A 21,152-nucleotide genomic window follows, 5' to 3' on the forward strand; every position below is an offset into this window, starting at 1 on the left:
GCCCATAAACACATACAATCAGACTGTGATTGCTGTTTTGCGTCCCTTCACTTCCTTAACTAGAACTCCAGAAAAATGATAAAAGGTCTGGGAAGAGTCTTTCCAAGTGGTGAGTGTGAAATTGGAAGATACAACGAACTGCTCTTCTGAACACAGTTTAAGTTAATGTAGGAAAATAGTTTCAGACCAAGCATGTTGATGAAGGCTTCAAGAGTTGTAAACCTAATCCTACGTAGCTTCTGATCTGGCAATCTCACACTACTTACCAGAGCTTACAAAACTTTTGCCAGACCCATCCTCGAATACAGCTCATGTGTTGGGAACCCATATCGCATCTCAGACATTAACACCCTTGAAAATGTCCAAAGATACTTCACCAGAAGAGCCCTTCACTCCTCCACTCGAAATAGAATACCCTATGAGACTAGACTTTCAATCCTGGGCCTAGAAAGTTTAGAACTAAGACGCCTTAAACAAGATCTAAGTATTGCCCACAAGATCATATGCTGCAACGTCCTGCCTGTCGGCGACTACTTCAGCTTCAACCACAACAACACAAGAGCACACAACAGATTTAAACTTAATATTAACCGCTCCAAACTTGACTGTAAAAAATATGACTTCAGTAACCGAATTGTCGAAGCGTGGAACTCATTACCGGACTCCATAGTGTCATCCCCAAACCCCCAACACTTTACCCTTAGATTATCTATGGTTGACCTATCCAGATTCCTAAGAGGTCAGTAAGGGGCGAGTACAAGTGCACTAGAGTGCCTTCCGTCCCCTGTCCTATTGCCCTCCTATATCTCCTATACCTTTCTTCTATTCCTATATCTCTTCTTCTATTCTTTCATTGATATGTTCTATTACTATATCTTCTTTTCTATTATTTCTTAGATATATTTTACTATGAATATCTCTACAACCTTCATTATGTATTTTACTATGTGTATATAGATATATACCCACTAAAACCCTCATTGTGTATTGGACTAACGAATGAAAGAAAAAAAGAAAGAAAGAAAGAAACAAACAAACAAACAAACAAACAAACTGTTTCCCCTTCTCTGGAGAGTAGAAACATACCTCCCAAGTCCTAGAAAGGCGGCTGATGGCCGAGTGGCTCAGGCCAAACATCACAGCAAAGAAGGAATTCAAGTTCTTTTGGTCTTTTAGGCTGAAACCAAACATACAGAAACACCATTCAGCAAAGAAGGGAAATCCATAACAAAACTGATTATAAATTGGCAAGTGTTTCCAAAAGGAAAAACAACAGAGGCGCCATTCCTAGAGTATCAACTTCACTCCCATGGAAAGAAAAAAACATATACTTCATTTTCAGAAATCTCCAAAAAGTAAAATAGGATGTACAAGGTGAGGTTTCAATGCCTTAAATTAAGGGAGAGAATCATTGTGATGGTGAATAATAGTACAGTAGTACCTCTAAATGTGAGTTTAATTCGTTCCAGAACCGAGCTCGTATGTCGAACAACTTGCATCCCGAACGAATGCCTTTAGACTTTGTTTTTCCCCGCCGAGATAACCAGAAGCAAGGATTCTTGTGCCACCTAGTGGAAGCTCGGCTGGTATCCCGAATTTGAGCTCGGGTGTCGAACAGAAATTTCGCTCCCGTCGTGGCTCGTAACTTGGAATACTCGCATGTGGAGCAGCTCGTATCTAGAGGTACTACTGTACAAGGCAGGAATTAAAACAACCTGCTTGTTATGGATGATATCTCACTCAATCTTTTGCCTTTGGGTCAGGCTGGCTGGATTCCGGGATTACACTGTTTTAAATCAGAAAGTTGAAAGTAGGAAAGCTGATGAAGAAATCCCCCCAAAATGGAATTTTCTATGAAAGGAATATAAACTATTATCTGGGGAGGAGAACAAATGTATGAGCTGATACTAAAGGTATCTTATAGCATAATTATTTTTTGTCTTGACTGATAGACCTCAAGGAACTCATGAAAAACCCAGAATCCATCCAATTCTAACCGGATATTTTCGTAGTTACTAGATTCTTACTGTGCAGCCAGCTTGATGAATTTGCGGAGCAGCTGGGCTCTTTTGATAACATCAGGACAAAGGCAGAGCTCAGTGGTGATCCAGAACTGCAACTCATTGAAACGACGTAGGAAACGCTCCACATTGGCTGTGGTTGCACTGGGAAATTTCTGTGGCCCGACCACATAATAAATCAACTCCACCTTAGAAAAAGCACAACAGTCAGGGGATTTCTCCCAAACTTCAGTCCTAAAACACAAGGCCTTGCCCCGGTTTCTCTTTCAAACGAGCATGCAAAATGGGCTAAGATCTCTGCTTGCCTTGATGTTAAGACACAAAGTGATAGAAATCTATGTTCAAATCCAACAAGGATGGGTGAATAATTCATGGCAAGATCGGGAGCATCAATCTTTGTAAGTAAACAAATAGAGCGTCCATAGAACTCCCTTACCTGATGGATGCTTTTGAAGAGGTTCCAGTCATGCTCGGTGAACTGATTAGCCAGGTCCTTTGAACTAATGAAATCCAAACTTTCCCAGGAGCCAGTTCTAGGGCCAAGTTGTTCAGGGTGAGGCGCCTTTGTAAGCAAAAAAGAGAAAAGGATGGGATTTTTTTGCTATGTACAGATTATTATTATTATTATTATTATTATTATTATTATTATTATTATTATTATTATTTATTGGATTTGTATGCCGCCCCTCTCTGAAGACTCAGGGCAGCTCACAACAACAATAAAATAGAATAGAATACAAATCCAATATAAACTATATTAAAAACCCGTATTGTTAAAAACTAGCAATTCTAAAACAGTCACACCAATCTCAAGTGTTTAAGTCAGAAAAGTGGGGGGGAATTAATCCCCCCATGCTTGGCAGCATAGATGGGTCTTCAACATCTTGCGGAAGGCAAGGAGGGTGGGGGCAATTCAAATCTCAGGGGGGAGTTGATTCCAGAGGGCCGGGGCCGTCACAGAGAAGGCTCTTCCCCTAGGTCCCACCAGACGACATTGTTTAGTTGACGGGACTCAGAGAAGACCAACTCTGTGGGACCTAATCGGCTGCTGGGATTCATGCGGCAGAAGGCGATCCTGTAGGTATTCTGGTCCGATGCCATGCACTGTGCATACTAGAATGGGACCTCAGGAAATGTTTGAACCCTAATCCAGATCACACTAGAAATAAAGATATATTAATCCTACCACACCTATTGCATACAACTGTACTACAACCTTAACTGTCCTGCAACCGCTTTTAGGAGCTTTAGATGTTTGCTTGGAATCTAGGGCACAGGACTGAACATCTTCACTTAGGGATAACTCTGCCTTCCTATTGCTGAACGGTGACTCCAAAACCATATGCCGAAGACCCAAATCATTAAACAGCATATATTTGATCAGTCTCTTGCTTCAAAAATGAAGGATGTACAGATAAAGCTCTGGGTGTTCCAGTATTTGAGGGGCTTCCATAAAGAAGAGGGAGTCCAGTCAAACTATTCTCTAAAGCATCTGAAGGCAGGACAAGAAGCAAAGGATGGAAATTAATCATAGAGAGAAGCAACTTAGAACTAAGGAGATATTTCTTGATAGTAAGAACATTTAATCAGTGGAACAATTTGCCTCCAGAAGTTGTGAGTGCTGCAACACTGAAAGTTTATAAAAAGAGATTAGATAACCATTTGTCTGAAATGGTGAAGGGTTTCCTGCCTGAGCAGGAGTTAGACTAGAAGACCTCCATGGTCCCTTACAACTTTGTTATTCTAATTTGGGATACTCTGTCCTTGGTCTTGGTATATATTGCCCCGTCTCCAATTTCATGCAACTCATGGATTTCATCCCTTCAAATCAGTATAATATTTATGTGTGTGTTTGTGTGTGTGTGTGTGTGTGTCTGGAATCTACTTTCTGTGTTGTAAAGTTTCTTCCAGATATTTTCTCTATACCAGGGTTCATATCTTTGATAATTGTGCTGAGAGGGTGGTAATAACAATAACCAGGGTTAGGAAAATATGTGAGAAATTTCCCCTTACGTGTATTTACAAGGAACACTCACCAAGTTGTGAAGCTCTTGAACACTGACAGCAAAAATTCTCTCATTCAATCCCAGAGATGTAAACACACCAAAAGCTTCCATGGGCAATACAACTTTATCTGCAAAAATCAAATGTGAGAAAGCAGGTTGAGAAATAAAATGCATTGGTTGCCGATCAGTTTCCAGTCACAATTCAAAGTGTTGATTATGACTTATAAAGCCCGTCATGGCATTGGACCAGAATATCTCTGGGCCCGCCTTCTGCCGCACAAATCCCAGCGACCGATTAGGTCACACAGAGTCGGCCTTCTCCGGGTCCCGTCGACAAAATAATGTTGTCTGCCGGGGCCCAGGGGAAGAGCCTTCTCTGTGGCAGCCCCGACCCTCTGGAACCAACTCCCCCCAGAGATTAGGATTGCCCCCACCCTCCTTGCTTTTCACAAACTCCTAAAAACCCACCTCTGCCGTCAGGCATAGGGAAATTGATTTCCCTGGGCTGGTCCGTTTTATGCATGGGATGTTTGGGATGTTTGATTGTTTTTACATTAAGGGTTTTAAACTGTTTTAATAATTGGATTTGTACTATGCTTTATTGTTGTGAGCCGCTCCGAGTCTTTGGAGAGGGGCAGCATACAAATCTAATAAATAAATAAATAAAATAAATAAATAAAATTCGCTCTCAACTGGCCACAAGGAGGCGGCATAGGGCAAAACATCAATATTAACTGTAAGTCAAGTCTCTGCCTTCCCTTCCACAACCATTCTAGACAACTACAGCTCACTTTATTAACTCTTACCTAGCCAGTAAATTTAGCACACTTTACTGATTCTTCTTCAAAGAGGCCCATTTCACAGTCATGATAATAAATCTTTTTTCTCCTTGAGAATCAAATAGTAGCTGGTCCTTCCATCACATTAACTGGCATGTGGGTTTGCATTTACAAAACAAACCTTAAAGTAATGGTCTTCAAGGGCTGCATGTGAGAATGAGTGACAGCCAGGGATCAACAGCTGTGGCACACATATAAATGTACATCCACATGCAACTCCCTTCTCATCCCCACTGCAAGATGCATGGATCAAAGGGTTAAATGAGCCTTGGTGGAGTGCAGTGGTTAGAGTGCAGTACTGCACCCAGTGGTTAGAGTGCAATAGTGCAAGCTGCTTCTGCTGACTGCTGGATGTAGTTCAGCAGTTCAAATCTCACCACTGGCTAAAGGTTGACTCAGCCTTCCATCCTTCCAAGGTGGGTAAAATGAGGACCCAGATTGTTGGGGGCAATAGGCTGATTCTGTAAACCGCTTAGAGGGGGCTGTAAAAGCACTGTGAAGCGGTATATAAGTCTAAGTGCCATTGCTATTGCTATTAAATGATCACCCCTTTTCTGTTCTTTATCATTTGATTTGGTCTGCCCTTCCCACTCCTGGGGAGCCGAATGCCATTTAAACAGAAAATAAGATTTTTTTTTTCTCATTGAGACTTTTTGCTCCATGGCTTGACACAGCTGTTTGGCAGATGGTCAGGAGCCAGGCTGTGCTGGGGTGGAGAAAGGAATCATAGGTTTCCCGGCACAAACATGGAAATGGAGGGAGTGTGAAGAGAAGGAAACTGATTGGAGGGTTTATGGGAAAACCAGCCTGGGCCCCCGTGGCAGACAACCCAGGAGAACTTCAAGAGGGGCGGTTTGTCCTTATCTGATGGACCTAGAATAAATCCACACGTGACCCTTTTCCTTCTTGTGTCCTGAAGGAAGCCAGGCTGTTTGAAGCATGAGAGAATAGATACAAACAACAGCTGACCCAACATTCAACGTGATAGATCAGTGCTGTAGATAAACAAGTTTCAAACCACACAGTAACAGTGGTAGGTAAACTTAAGTCTTCTCTTAGCTCATTGTAGGAGAAGAAGAAAAATCAAGACTTCCGGGAGCACCTTTTAGACGAACACGTTTTGTTAAAAGCCAGAAGCTTTTAATTCCATCAGATGCATAGCATGATTAAACTGATACGGGATTTAAATTCTTTGAAAATTAGAAGTGTGTCCTAGTGAATCACTCTACTAATGTCACCCCTGTTCTTCTCCTGGTGCTTCAGGTAAGTCCCCAAATTGATAAAGTGCTGCATGGACAATATTCTGTAATAGATGATTCAAGCATTGCCTTCCTGATACAATTTTTTAAAATTAGAGAAATGATTTCCTTGGATTATAAATCTTGGCTAGAAATGTGAAAAGGAGGTTTCAGAACGATTTCATGGAAACTAACCAACCTGCATGTTCTTCTTCCCTGCCTCAAACACTTTAGCTTTAAACATGCAAGAATTCTTTCTGCAATGGTATTGACTCTACTAAAATACATCTGTGATCAACACTGATTTGGATATGGTTCTCAGTTGTTCCAGGACAGCACTGCTATAGCGGAGCCATTTGTCTTGGGCATCCTCCTCGATCCACAGCTCACATTAGAGAAACATCTTTCAGCTGTGGCGAGGGGGGCATTTGCCCAGGTTTGCCTGGTGCACCAGTTGCGGCCCTATTTGGACCGGGAGTCACTGCTCACAGTCGCTCATGCCCTCATCACCTCGAGGCTCGACTACTGTAACACTCTCTACAAGGGGCTACCTTTGAAAAGTGTTCGGAAACTTCAGATCGTGCAGAATGCAGCTGCGAGAGCAATCATGGGCTTTCCTAAATATGCCCATGTTACACCAACACTCCGCAGTCTGCATTGGTTGCCAATCAGTTTCCGGTCACAATTCAAAGTGTTGGTTATTACCTATAAAGTCCTTCATGGCATCGGACCAGAATATCTCCGGGACCGCCTTCTGACACACAAATCCCAGTGACCAGTTAGGTCCCACAAAGTTGGCCTTCTCCGGGTCCCGTCAACAAAACAATGTCGATTGGCGGGACCCAGGAGTAAAGCCTTCTCTGTGGCAGCCCCGGCCCTCTAGAACCAGCTCCCCCCAGAGATCAGAATTGCCCCCACCCTTTTTGCCTTTAGTAAGCTCCTTAAAACCCACCTCTGTCTTCAGGCATGGGGGAACTGAGATATCCTTTCCCCCTAGGCCTATAAAATTGTTTGGTTGTTTGGTTTTTAATAAGGTTTTTTAAAAAAATATTAAATATTAGATTTGTTATATGCTGTTTTTATTATTGTTGTTAGCCGCCCCGAGTCTACAGAGAGGGGCGGCATACAAATCTAATAAGTAAGTAAGTAAGTAAGTAAGTAAGTAAGTAAGTAAGTAAGTAAGTAAGTAAGTAAGTAAGTAAGTAAATAAATAAATTTGTCACTGCATATAGAGCAGGAGTATCCATCTCCCAAAATTTGTACCTCCAATTTCATTTAAGCTTAATAACAGTAACTGTGATCTTGGTGTCTTAATGTAGAGCCAATTAAATATGAGCCAACAGTGTGCAATGCAGTGTAAAATACTTAGAGAGGGTTGTAAAGCACTGTGAGGTGGTATATAAGTCTAAGTGCTAAGGCTATTACTACATTTGCATGACTGACATCTCCACGTAACTCCTGCAAAGCTAGCATGGCTTCATTATCTTCCCATGGAAACAGGACCTAAAATTTTACAGTGGACTCACCTCCTGCTGAATTAACCTTGACTAGGATCCAATCTTTGTTCCAGTCCTGACAGTCTACTAACGATGCAATGATTTCCTTAACTGAGGCATTCACCTGTAGCAGTCTGGTAAGGCAGGAATAGTCAGGCCTGTATATGTCACATGAAACTATGGGAAAAGATGGAAAGGAAAGAGTGTTACCAATAGAAGCTGTTCCTTATAGAACATACCCTAATCCCATGATGACAAACTTATGGCACGTATGGCAGACATGGGCACACGCACCATCACCAGCTGCTCTGGGAGTTTCCGCCAGCTGGTTTTGCTGGGTGCTGGAGCAACAGGAAATAGCTCCAAAATGGCCCAGAAAAATGGCCTGAAAAGGGCTCAAAAAACAGCCTGAAAATGGGCCCCCAAATGCCAAAACCAGGCATGCATGCATCAGCCAACTGATCTTTGGGTTTCAGCTGCTTTGGAGCATGAATCAGTGTGGGTACTCGGCGCCGAAAAGGTTCACCATCACTGCCCTAACCCATCGAGCTAATCAAAACCTTGCCATCCTCTGATGGAGCCAAGCTCCCATATCTTGGTACACGAATAATTGTTCTGATTATGCAATGAAAAATCAATTGTCAGAGCAGAGCAGTTTGAATCCTAAGCAAGGAAATCATAATGACCTTTGTCCTTGATTCGGATGGCACGACTGTTGTTCAGAAAAGGTTCTTCTTGGATGGCAAACCAGTTCACAACGTTCCTGACCTGGGAATTAAAAAAAGGAGGAGGAGGAGGAGGAGGAGGAGGAGGAGGAGGAGGAGGAGGAGGAGGAGGAGAAGGAGAAGAAGAGGAAGAGGAAGAGGAAGAAGAAGAAGAAGAAGAAGAAGAAGAAGAAGAAGAAGAAGAAGAAGAAGAAGAAGAAGAAGAAGAAGAAGAAGAAGAGGAAGAAGAGACAGAAAACATTTCATACCATGCAGGAAATTATAGCACAATACGAATGGATGCTTAAGGCTAATGCGCACTAAAATTTAACAGAGGAGTCCTTTTCTCATATCGCACACATCAGTCCCTTAAAAAAATACTTAATGCAAATGTGGGTGTCCAAAAATACAGGTGGTTCTTGACTTGTGACCAACAATTGAGTCCAACATTTCTGTTGCTAAGCAAAACATTTGTTAAGTGAATTTTCCCCTATTTTTAATTACCTTTCTTGCCACTATTAAGTCAATCATTGCAGTAGTTAAGGTAGTAGTAGTTAGGTTTTTGAGTGAATCTGGCCTCCACGTTGACTTTGCTTATCAGAAGGTCTCCAAAGGAGATCCTGAGACACTGCAACCATCATAAATGTGAGTCAGCTGCCCAGCAGTCTGAATTTTGATCATGTGACCATGAGTCACATGAGTCGCCAAGAGTCGTTAAGTGTGAAAAATGGTCGTAAATCACTTTTTTCAATCCCACTGTAACGTCAAACAATCACTAAGTGAACTTTCTTTCTCTCCCAATCTTCCTCTATCTAGATCAATTTCCAAACCTTGGCAAATTGAAGGTATTTGGACTTCAACTGCAAGAATTCCCCAGCCAGCAAATGCTGGCTGGGGAATTCTGGGATTTGAAGTCCAGATATCTTCAAGTTGCCAAGGTTGAGAAACACTAATCTAGATATATGAAGGAAATTCAAGTTTCCTAGAAATGCACGTTTTTAGTCATAGGCTAGCAAACACATACATTCTGTTGGATGAAATAATAGAAATTTGAGTGATGGGCCATAAAACAGGGTTTAAAGTGGCTAAGATAAAGTGTTTTATTCTCTCACTTTAATTAGCAAAGTAAAATGTGTTTCAGAAATTGAGCATTACACGTTCTTATGCCAGGATTAAGCCATGTAATTCAGATAACAGGATTTGGCTTTTTGTCAGATACCCTTGGGAAGAGGGTTGGGAGAGAAAATGTTGAGTTGCTTTATTTTCTCTTAAAAAGAAAGTGGGATGAATTCATCTCCTGGTTTCCTTTTCCTTTAGCACTCTACGATAAGATGTGAAGACGACGGCAGGGAAAGAAAGCATGACCCTGAATAGTAGAAGTATTATGCCACAATGAAAAGATGAGTTGTTTGCCATAAAATGAAGGGGAAAGCCTCACCATGTGGTAGCAGATCCAAATGTCTTGTATTTATTTATTTATTTGACTTCTATGCCACCCAGTGCCAAAGGACTCAATTCCTTGTAACCTACTTCCTTCCTTGATTTTTATTTTTTTATTTATTTGTCAAACATGTATAGGATAGTAGTTTGTATAAACATAAGTAAAAAGTAATGATAAAGGACAATAGGACATTAGGTCAGGGACGGTAGGCACAATGATGCGCTTATGCACGCTCTTTACAGACCACTTAGAAATGGGGAGAGGTGAACTGTAGATAATCTAAGGTTAAAGGTTTTGGCTGTGGTGAGGGGGCGTTCACCCAGGTTCACCTGGTGCACCAGTTGCGGCCCTATCTGGACAGGGAGTCTCTACTCACAGTCACTCATGCCCTTATCACCTTGAGTTTCAACTACTGCAATGCCCTCTACATGGGGCTACCTTTGAAGAGTGTTCGGAAACTTAAAATCGTCCAGAATGCAGCCGGACGAGAGGTTATGGGCCTTCCAAGGCATACCCATATTTCTCCAGCACTCCGTGGACTGCATTGGCTGCTGATTGGTTTCTGGACTGAATTCAAAGTGTTGGTTATGACCTATAAAGCCCTACATGGCATCAGACCAGATTACATCCGAGACCACCTTCTGCCACATGAGTCCCAGCGACCGGTTAGGACCCACAGAGTTGGCCTTCTCCAGGGTCCCATCAACTAGACAATGACGGTTGGTGGGACCTAGGGGAGGAGCTTTCTCTGTGGGGTCCCCAGCCCTCTGGAATCAGTTCCCTCAAGAGATTTGCACTGCCCCTCCTTCCTCGCCTTCTGTAAAAGTTTAAAGACCTATCTGTGCTGCCAGGCTTGGGGCCATTAGCCTAGCCCCCTGGCCAACAAGTGTAGTAGGTCTTGTTGTGTGAATGGGAATGAATGATTTTACTTGTAAGTTTTTTAGCTGTCTTAATTAGATTCTTCAGATATGTATATTGTATATTGTTTTGATATGTTGTGAGCCACCCCGAGTCCTCAGAGAGGGGCGGCATAAAATTCCTATTAATAAATAATAAATAAACTGCTGATAAAGCTGGGGTGTCAAACTCAATTTCATTGAGAGCTGCATCAGGGTTGTGTTTGACCTGAGAGGGGCAGGGGGCGTGGCCAGGGTGGGCGTGGCCAGCTCAATGTCACTCGTGTCAGAAGTGCCTGTGGTGGCCCCAGCACTTTGCGAGTGAAAACAGAGCTTGGGAGGGCTGTCTGTGGCCCTTCCAGGCTCTGTTTTCATCAGCAGAGGTTTGCAGGAGGCCATCACAGCCGAAAACAGCCCTTCTGAGCTCCATTTTCACTGGCAGAGGCACTGAAGACTGCTCCTTCACTGTTGCCAGAGGGGGGGACACAGGCCAGATCTAAGCATGGGCCAAATTTGGCCTGTGGGCCTTGAGTTTCACATCCCTCAGATAAAGGATTAGAAAGTAATTAAAGAACCTCTTGTTAGAGGCAAGAAATTACCTGCAGCTTTGGGGACACACAGTTGCTGCCATTTTCTACCCTATTCAAAAGAGGAGAAAAGTCCATGTCATATTACAACAGTTACTCAGACTGCCAGAGGCTTTGTTTTTGAAAAAACACAGCAGCAGTACTAAAACTGCAAGAATTCAAGTAGCCCAACAAACGGCTCATTCAATTGTTCTACAGTTCTCTGTTACAGTTCTTTAATCCTAAGTATATATCAACACGTCTGCGTTGTTATGCAAACATTTAGCCGCAATTGTTTAACTTGACGTCTGCCCATACCTGTGTTCAAACTTCCTAGAAAATTGGGCTTTTTGCCATGATTGTCCTACTTATGACTAGGCTCTTTTTTTCTAACAGCACACAAACCATGAAGACAGTTTGAGATGATATAGGAGACTCACACGCGATTTCTCCGGCGATCCTGTATTTGCTCTCGAAGCAGGGGCCCCAAACGAGCATCTTGAGTTGCACATTCTGACATGGTCTGCAAGATATTGACCAACACAGATTAGAACAACCAGCAAGGCAGGCTATCTTGGAGAGGAGCAAGTCAGATTTCCAAGTCCACAATAAGAGAGGAGAATGCTAGACAACCAGTATGACTTATGTAAAAGTGGGACACATTAGCCCACTTTATAGCATAAAGTTATGGTGGCAACAGCAGTGAAATTAGGAGAGAGATTAGGTACTTCCAATAATCTCAGCTGCAGAAATTGCTGGGGAAAGTGAGGTTTTGTATGCATACATGTTGTTGTTGTTGTTGTTGTTGTTGTTGTTATTATATTGTTATTATTGTTATTGTTGTTATTATTATCATTATTTTATTATTATTATTATTATTGTAGTTGTTGGTTGTTGTTCTTATTATTATTATTGTTATTATTGTTATTATTATTATTATTATTAATTAGATTTGTATGCCGCCCTTCTCCGAAGACTCGGGGCGGCTCACAGGATAAAAAAACAACACAACAAATCTAATTAATTAAAAAGTACTCCTAAAATCCCATATATATTTAAATCAGGCAGCCAATTCATTCACAACCACACATTACATCTCATAAACAGGGGTAGGGGGCTTGATCTAATTGCCCCATTCCTGGCGACATAAATGTGTTTTGAGGTTCTTGCGAAAGGCGAGGAGGGTGGGGGCAGTACGAATCTCTGGAGGGAGCCGATTCCAGAGGGCCAGGGCTGCCACAGAGAAGGCTCTTCCCCTGGGCCCAACCAGACAACATTGTCTAGCTGATGGGACCCAGAGAAGGCCAACTCTGTGGGACCTAACCGGTCACTGGGATTAATGTGGCCTAACCAGTCACTGGGATTAATGTGGCACCTTTGTCGCCAGGCATGGGGGAGTTAAGTTATTCTTTCCCCCTAGGCTATTACAAGTTATGCATGGTATGTTTGTGTGTATGTTGTTGTTTTTTTTTATAATAAGGGTTTTTAGTTGTTTTATTAAATTGGATTGTTACATGTTATTTTACCATTGTTGTTAGCCACCCCGAGTCTGCGGAGAGGGGCGGCATACAAATCCAATAAATAAATAAATAAATGTATGTGTACTATGTGAATGCCTGAGTAGGCCTGGGTTTTCCCAGCAAACACCCAGAGCTGGGCATCATGTAATAATAACAATTGTGGGATTTCTGAATGCAAATTGATAGAATCCTGACACATGTAACCCACCAGATGTAACTGTGGCTGAAAAGAAGAAAGTGCGGGCAATTTATATTATTATTATTATTATTATTATTATTATTATTATTATTATTATTATTATTATTTATTAGATTTGTATGCCACCCCTCTCCGTAGACTCAGAGATATGGCATCTCCAGGGATAATAGAATAGAAGACAAAGAATTGGAGAAGATCACACAATATCAAGCTTTGAATACAGATCTTAAGAGATTATGGCATAAACCAAATGTAGTGGTCTCAGTGATTATCAGCACATTGGGTGCCTTATTGAAAAATCTTGGATGGCATTTAGAAAATGTGCACATCGATATTGACAATTTCTAATTGTCAATTGCAAATGCCACACTGCTTGGTTCCACATGTATACCATGCCAATACATTACATTACTTGGGAAGAACTTGATAGGTAGATAAAAATGACAAATCCAGTCTGAACAAATGGCTGACTGTAACCAACCATAATCATTATTTGTTTGTTTGTTTGTTTGTTTGTTTGTTTGTTTGTTTGTTGGTTGGTTGGTTGGTTGGTTGGTTGGTTGGTTTGATTGATTTTTATGCCACCCTTCTCCTTAGACTGGGGGCGGCTTACAACATGTTAGCAAAAGTACTTTTTAACAGAGCCAGCCTATTGCCCCCAGCAATCTGGGTCCTCATTTTACCCACCTCGGAAGGATGGAAGGCTGAGTCAACCTTGAGCCGGTGATGAGATTTGAACTGCTGACCTGCAGATCTATAGTCAGCTTCAGTGGCCTGCAGTACAGCACTCTACCTGCTGCACCACCCTGGCTCTCTCATCATCCTAAACAACTTGAATACCACCACCATTGACAAAATTGCCATCCATCAATTGCCAAAGGCAGCCCTATGTGGAACTGCTTACATCCTGTGACAGTATCTTTAATACCATCAAACATCCTACATCTTCCTATCCCAGATCCTCTCAATCGGTAGACAAAATATGCCAAATCCAGCCTAAACATCTGGCTGATTGTGCAACGAACCATAATAATACTCATCATCACATATGAACCTCAGAGAGAGAGAAAAAAATTGCCTATTTTCACAGGTATCCAGGCAAAACATGCATCCCAAGCCATGGCAATTTATTTATTTTTCACATTTTTGAACATTCCATCTCCCTTAATTTTTTGGGCCACTGTCTCTTGCTATACTGCCATTGATGTCCAGCCCTACTGCCCCTTGCGTTGCTCCCTAAAAACTGCCTTGGTGTCCTCACTAACCTTCCCTTACCTGCAAAAAGGCCACAGCACAGGCCTCTGCTTGTAGCAGCCGTCCATACAGGGACACCCACTGGTTGACCAGCCACAGGATCTTTTGCCTTTTCCCCAGAATATAGGCAGCTTTGTCCTGCTCCGAGCCCTCGGAAGGTTCCGAATGGAAGGTGAATGAAAAAGTCAAGGAAGCCTATGCCCAGAATGATGCAATCGACCCCATTCAGATTCTGAGGGTGAGAGGGGTTTTTTGGGGGGGGAGGTGAGATTTGATTTCTTCACATGGTAGCACTATCTAGCAGGCTTTCAGAATAGAATAGAATAGAATAGAATGGAATTTTATTGGCCAAGTGAGATTGGACACACAAGGAATTTGTCTTGGTGCATATGCTCTCAGCGTACATAAAAGAAAAAGATACATTTGTCAAGAATCATGTGGTACAACACTTAATGATTGCCATAGGGCTCAAATAAGCAATGGAGAAACAATCAATATTAATAAAAATCTTAGGATAAAAGCATGTGGAGCTGGCATATTAACTTGCCCACAATGTCCATTGTGGTATAAGATTAAAAATATCAAGGGATATTATATAGCCAACTATCAAATGTTGTTGGATATACAGTGGTACCTCTACTTACAAACTTAATTTGTTCTGTGACCAGGTTCTTAAGTAGAAAAGTGTTTAAGAAGAAGCAATTTTCCCATAGGAATCAACATAAAAGCAAATAATGTGTGTAATTGGGGAAACCACAGGGAGGGTGGAGGCCCTGTTTCCTCCCAGGAGATTCCTAGAGAGGCCCCACAGAGGCTTCTCCCTACCTTTTCTAGTTACAGTTTCAGAGGCTCGGGTTTGTATGTGGAAAATGGTTCTTGAGAAGAGGCAAAAAAATCTTGAACACTCGGTTCTTATCTAGAAAAGTTCGTAAGTAGAGGCGTTCTTAGGTAGAGGTACCACTCTGTTCCAAATGTGGCAGTAGTGAGATGCCAGCAGGTGTCAACAATGGGCCTTTGTGTTCCTGGGTCTCATCCTAAGCTGACCAGCCCCTCCATAAGTTGTAGACAAGGCTTCTCCATCTTGTGTCTCCACGTAGAAAATGGAAGGTTGCAATTCAGCACCTCTGGGAGATGATACACTGGGGAAAGTTGGTGATAGACAGCTTGACCGAGACGCCATCTTGAAGCTCTTGTGTTTCCCCACACCCACTCCCCATCCTAATACAAAATTTTGTGACCTAGAGTTATATATTCTCATTACCATCAATGCTTACATCATGGAAAGTTAGAGAAAGGATACTTCAAGGAAAAAATATATTGGAAATTTATACAAATCTGTGTTTATACCCAAGATATGAAGAATTTTCCTGTCATATCAAACTTGCTGGGAACTAAGAAACAATATATGAAAGATGATTGACATGATGTTGCTGGGGAGTTTAAATCGAAACCCGGTCCTCTGTTTTGTTATAACATGCCTAGTGTGGCTTCCCCAACAGACTGAGAACAATGGAGGGTGGCGGGTTGTAATTTAATTCATCTGGGAGGCATTTAGCTGAGGAACTTTATCCTAGCATAAAGGTAAGATCTTAACAGACTTCAGGTCAAACCTGGCCCTCCGGATGTGCTATCCCTTCCCCTCCTTTGCACTGCAACAATCTAGGATGCATGGAGGGAGTTGTAACCTTCTTTGTTAAACCAACCCAGGGCAGCCTCACTCCAAAGAAAGCCTTTTGCTGACTAGGCTTCTCCCTCTAAGATCCAAGGCAGAGGCAACCAGGAAGGATATTGTTGGAGCAAAGTTCGGCACAGCTGTGGCGTCGGCATGAACACGCTGTACGTCAGGAGAAAATCTCCCAGAAATGTATCTGCAGAGAAGAGAGAAGCCATTGTGAAACATTGCGACTTTTAGGCAACCTATTGTTCTAACCTACTGCCAGCTAGCACAGAAGATTCGCACTCTCCTCCACCTTGACATAATGCTCGTACATGTTCCAACACAAGACCAACCATTGATCACTTGACCAAGTAGCAAGGACCCCACCCCCCACTCCCATTAAAATAAAGTCCAAGGATGTTCTTCCTATCTAAAGACTATCTATGTGATTAGACCTGAGGGTCCATCCAGACAAAGTATGATTCCCTAAACCAGGGGTCTGCAACCCACGGCTCTTTCATCCCTTTGCTGCGGCTCTGTCACTCAAAGTATGCATCACAACCGTCAACATGCGACACCCACCAGCATGTGATTTATTGAGCTTTTAAACCCATTTTTTTTCAGAGTTCAAAATGCTTTTGTTGCAGAAATAAAAATGTTTTATTTGTAGCAGATAATTGATTTCATAAATGCAACACATTATAGGTTTGTTTTTAAATACGTAGCATAATTTTTTTTTTAAAATGATATATGCAGTATTATCTTCATTTTAGATGTCAAAGGGGTATTTGTGGCTCCCAGTGTGTTTCTTTTCTGTGGAAACGGGTCCAAGTGGCTCTTTGAGTGTTTAAGGTTGCCGATCTCTGCTCTAAACAAATAGATTATTATTGCTATTTTATACTCACCAACAGGATCAGAAAGGGTAGAGTCTGAACGCATGGTTTCCAATAGGTAATCAAGTATTTTTTCAGGGGTTCCAGCCATCACTGAATATCTGAAGGAAAGAAGATGATACTGGGATCCAAAGTGGCAATTATATCATGGAAACCAATCTCAAGAGACCTAGCTAACATCTACAAAACAGCTACAACTTATCAAGTTTGGAAGCCCTTTTGGAACACAATTAAGGACCCACAAGTTCGCTGCATTTGCAGGGTTTTCCTCACATTAGCCCCATATGATGACAATAATTATCTACTCCAGCCTATAATCAGTAAGTTGGCTTGTGGTGAGATGAGCAGCAAACAAATGTAATAAATAAATAAGTACAGATAGTCCTTAACTTACAACCATTTGTTTAGTGATCTTTCAAAGTTATAACGGTACCAAAAATGTGATTTGCGACCATTTTCACACTTACAACTGTTGCAGCATCGTCATGGCCACGTGATAAAAATTCAAATGCTTGGCAACTGTTTCATCCTTATGAAACAGTAACTGTGAGAGGAACCTAAGAGTCCTACGGGATGATCATCTGACTATGAGCCAGCATTGTGCAGCAGCTACCAAAAAAGCTAATACAATCCTGGGTGGTTTAAACAAGATCACGTGAAGTATCAGTGCTGCTTTATAAGACCCTAGTAAGACCATGCCTGGAATACTGCAACCAATTTTGGTCACCACACTGCAAAATAGAGGTTGAGACTTTGGAAAAAGTTCAGAGAAGAGCGACTAAGATGATCAAAGGCCTGGAGATTAAACCATATGAAGAATGGCTGCAGGTTTGGGGTCCAGCTAGGTCTAAAGAAAAATTAGGGGTGATATGATAGCAGTATTCCAGTATTCCACAAAGAGGACAGGGTCAAATTATTCTCCAAAGCACCAGGCAGCAGGACAAGAAACAATGGTTGGAAACTAATCAAAGAGAGAAGCAACCTAGAATTAAGGAGAAACTTCCTAACAGTGAGGACAATTAACCAGTGGAGCAGCTTACCTCCAGAAATCATGGGCGCTCCATCACTGGAGGCTTTTAAGAAGAGGCTGGACAGTCACTTGCCTGGGATGGTATAGGTTCTCTTGCTTATGCAGGGGGTTGGACTAGAAGACCTCCAAGGCCCTTCCAATTCTGCTATTCTATTCTATTCTATTTATTCCATTCCATTCTATCTATTCTATTCTATTTTATTCTATTTATTCTATTCTATTCTATTCTATCCATTCCATTCCATTCCATTCTATTTATTCCATCTATTCTATTCTATTCTATTCTATCCATTCCATTCCATTATATTATATTATACTTATTCTATCTATTCTATTCTATTCTATTCTATCCATTTCATTCCATTCTATTTATTCCATCTATTCTATTCTATTATATTCTATTCTATCCATTCCATTCCATTATATTATATTATATTTATTCTATCTATTCTATCTATTCTATTATATTTTTCTATTCTCTTCTATTCCATTCCATTCTATTTATTCCATTCTATTCTATATATTCCAGGGTCATGCAATCACATTTTGTGCAAAGTCAATGGGGAAGCCAGATTCATTTAACAACCATGTTACCAACCCAAGAACTGCGGTGATTCACTTGTGGCAAGAAAAGTCATAACAAAACTCATCGCAAAACTCACTTAACAGCTGTCTCACTTAGCAACAAAAATTCTGGCCTTAGTTGCGGTGGTAAGTCGAGAACTCCCTCTATAGACCCTACACTTGTTTATACTGTATATAAAGCAGCACACGCAGCAACACAATCAGCCTGCAGTTTGCAACAAGGCAACTTGCACAATAAACCTTAGCGAAACAAAGCAACTTAAGCATCACATTCATGAAGAATCAGTGAGTTCCCTATCAAACCCATGGGGTGCCGGAGAAGAGACAGCCTGCAAGGGAAGATTCCCTGTCCTATGAAAGGGAAAAGGGAAGGAGGTGGAAACAAGGAGGCAGGTACATCAGAGCAAGGAGCAGGGAAATGAAGGGGGCAGATTGCTGTTACCTACTGCTCCCCAGAGTCCCAGCAAGGTGACTGGAATTACTGCCTTGTGAATTCTTCTCTAAAACAAGCACCACTTTTCCATGTTCCTTCAGCCGTAGGGTGTTAGCTTCGACATCCTAGCAAAGAAACAAATGATTATACGCTAGCTTATATGATCGCACACGAGCCAAGAAAAGAAAAGGGAAGGGTGGGGGGTAAATCAATTTCAATTATTTACTACATTTGACATCCATATGCAAGTCTTGGGCAGCCCAATCACCCTGTCCCTGTAATTTTATCACAGTGTTGGCACAAGGCATGAAATCCAAATAGATTCATTTCAAACATCAAAGCAGGGAAACATATTTGCAATTACTCTAGCATCAAGATTGGCAACTGTTGGAATTTAGCAGGACAGGGGTGGGGTAATCTACAATACCTATTTCCCCCCTATTTGGGAGTCTGCATCATTGCTCTAATATTCCAATTGATTCTGGTTAATATGTGTCAGAGGTAAGAGAAGAAGTGGCCTATTAGAGTTTGTGTACGATTTGCGTTCGACCAATACAAAGAGAGGCAACGATGCAGACAATTGTGCAATGTGTGATTTTTTTTCCCAGCTGTTGATTACAGTAGTTGAGGTCATCCAACATGAGAATTTGCATTCACTGTCATTTTGAAAGCCACATAATGCCACTAGGAAAGAATAAATTCAAGTAAAATAGATTATGGGCAGGAAAATTGAAGCAAAGAGAAGGGTAACTCAGCTCTGGAAAAGATACAACCACAAGAAACAGAGAAGAAACAAAAACAATGGAAGACAGAAGAGTATCTAAGCACCTAATGGCTTAAACTTAGAGTAGACTATGAACTTTATTTATATACAGTGGTACCTCTACTTACGAACTTAATTTGTTCCATGTCCAGGTTCTTAACCCTGCTGTTCTGTTTAGAAAAACTCCCTAATCTTATGTTCCTGGGTCTATTTGACCCGGACTGCAAATTGATCATTTTAGGTACTTATATTTGGTCTTTTTGAAAGCTTTTTTCACCTGGAAACAAGTTTGAACATTTCTGCACACAATGGAATGAAAATTGAACTGAAAAAATTAATCCTTATTGGTTTATTTTGCACATAAATGTGCCTCCCCCCCATTTTTGTGAAAGTTCTTTCAATTTATGGATAGTTTTGCTTGCAAAATCCATTCTATTTTACTAAAGTTGGTGTGGGATTGGTAGCTTGAACATTTCTGAACATAATGATATGAAAATTGAACTGGAAAAATTGATGCATATTGGTTTATTTTGCACATAAAGTTATTTCAATTTATATAAATATTATGCTGTTAATTTCAAACTTACATACTTTTTTTTAGTAAAATGGATTTCTTTCATAAAATTAGTTCTCTGGCTACAATGTGGTTGATTTTCAAAAGGATATTCCAAATATTTCTAGCCAAATATGTATAAAAAGTGACAATAATGGCACACAGCAAGGCCGAGGGGGGGGGGTGGCCCTTTTGTGGCAAAAATAAGCCAATAAGAACCATTTATTTCAGTTCATTTATATTTTTCTTATGTTCAGGATTGTTCAATTTAGTATATCAAACCTTTTGGGGGGAAATTCCTTAGGGATTTGTGGCCTTAAAAAATATAAATTGACACAAAATTCAGAAAGGATGGGGGGAGGGGCTTTTTGATCAAAATAAAAATATAAGTCTCAATTTTTCCAGTTCAATTTTCATATCATTATGTTCATAAATGTTCAAACTAGTTTTACAGTTGAAAAGGTTTTCAAAAAGATCAAATTCAAGTACCTAAAAAAAATCATTTTGGTCCGGGTCTATATGACCCGAACAGAGTAAACGTGACTTTTTTTTCCCCCAGAAAAAAATTAGCCCCCACCCCCACAAATATTTTTATGATGATCAGCATTGTTAAATTGAGTAAATGAATGCCTAAGATTTTAAAGAATATTTCAGATTTGGAGCATAAAAAAATAAAAAGTGAAAATGGTTGCAAGCAGCCGAGGGGGGGAGTGGAGGCCTTATTTCTGATGTTAAAAAACCAGTAAGAATCATTTTTTTCAGTTCCTTTATATTTTTCTTATATTCAGAAATGTTCAAGCTACCAATCCCACACCAACTTCAGTAAAATAGAATGCATTTTGCAAGCAAACTATCCATAAATTGAAAAAACTTTCACAAAAACAGGGGGGGGGCATGCATTATATCAGCAAAATAAACCAATAAGATTTACTTTTTCCATTTCAATTTTCATATCATTGTGTGCAGAAATGTTCAGACTACTTTCCAAGTGAAAAAAGCTTTCAAAAAGACCAAACATAAGCACTGCAAATGAAGAGTTTTCGGTCCGGGTCAGGGTG

General features: G+C 41.0%; 1 protein-coding gene across 3 annotated transcripts in view; it reads right to left on the bottom strand.

Moving 5' to 3' along the window:
• The window catches only part of RAPGEF3 (Rap guanine nucleotide exchange factor 3), a 108,372-nt gene that overhangs the window by 9,264 nt on the left and 77,956 nt on the right, over nt 1–21,152 (bottom strand). For all 3 annotated transcript variants that reach the window (XM_070741018.1, XM_070741017.1, XM_070741019.1), the window contains 12 exons: nt 18,788–18,903; nt 16,743–16,831; nt 15,970–16,048; nt 14,202–14,352; nt 11,648–11,730; nt 11,241–11,280; nt 8,287–8,368; nt 7,631–7,777; nt 4,058–4,155; nt 2,458–2,583; nt 2,028–2,209; nt 1,087–1,177 (listed from right to left, as the gene is read on the bottom strand). In XM_070741018.1, coding sequence (XP_070597119.1) covers nt 1,087–1,177; nt 2,028–2,209; nt 2,458–2,583; nt 4,058–4,155; nt 7,631–7,777; nt 8,287–8,368; nt 11,241–11,280; nt 11,648–11,730; nt 14,202–14,352; nt 15,970–16,048; nt 16,743–16,831; nt 18,788–18,903 — 1,284 coding nt within the window. The remainder of the gene's footprint in view (nt 1–1,086; nt 1,178–2,027; nt 2,210–2,457; nt 2,584–4,057; nt 4,156–7,630; nt 7,778–8,286; nt 8,369–11,240; nt 11,281–11,647; nt 11,731–14,201; nt 14,353–15,969; nt 16,049–16,742; nt 16,832–18,787; nt 18,904–21,152) is intronic.

This window comes from Erythrolamprus reginae, chromosome 2, assembly GCF_031021105.1.
Source record: "Erythrolamprus reginae isolate rEryReg1 chromosome 2, rEryReg1.hap1, whole genome shotgun sequence".
NCBI lineage: Eukaryota > Metazoa > Chordata > Lepidosauria > Squamata > Dipsadidae > Erythrolamprus > Erythrolamprus reginae.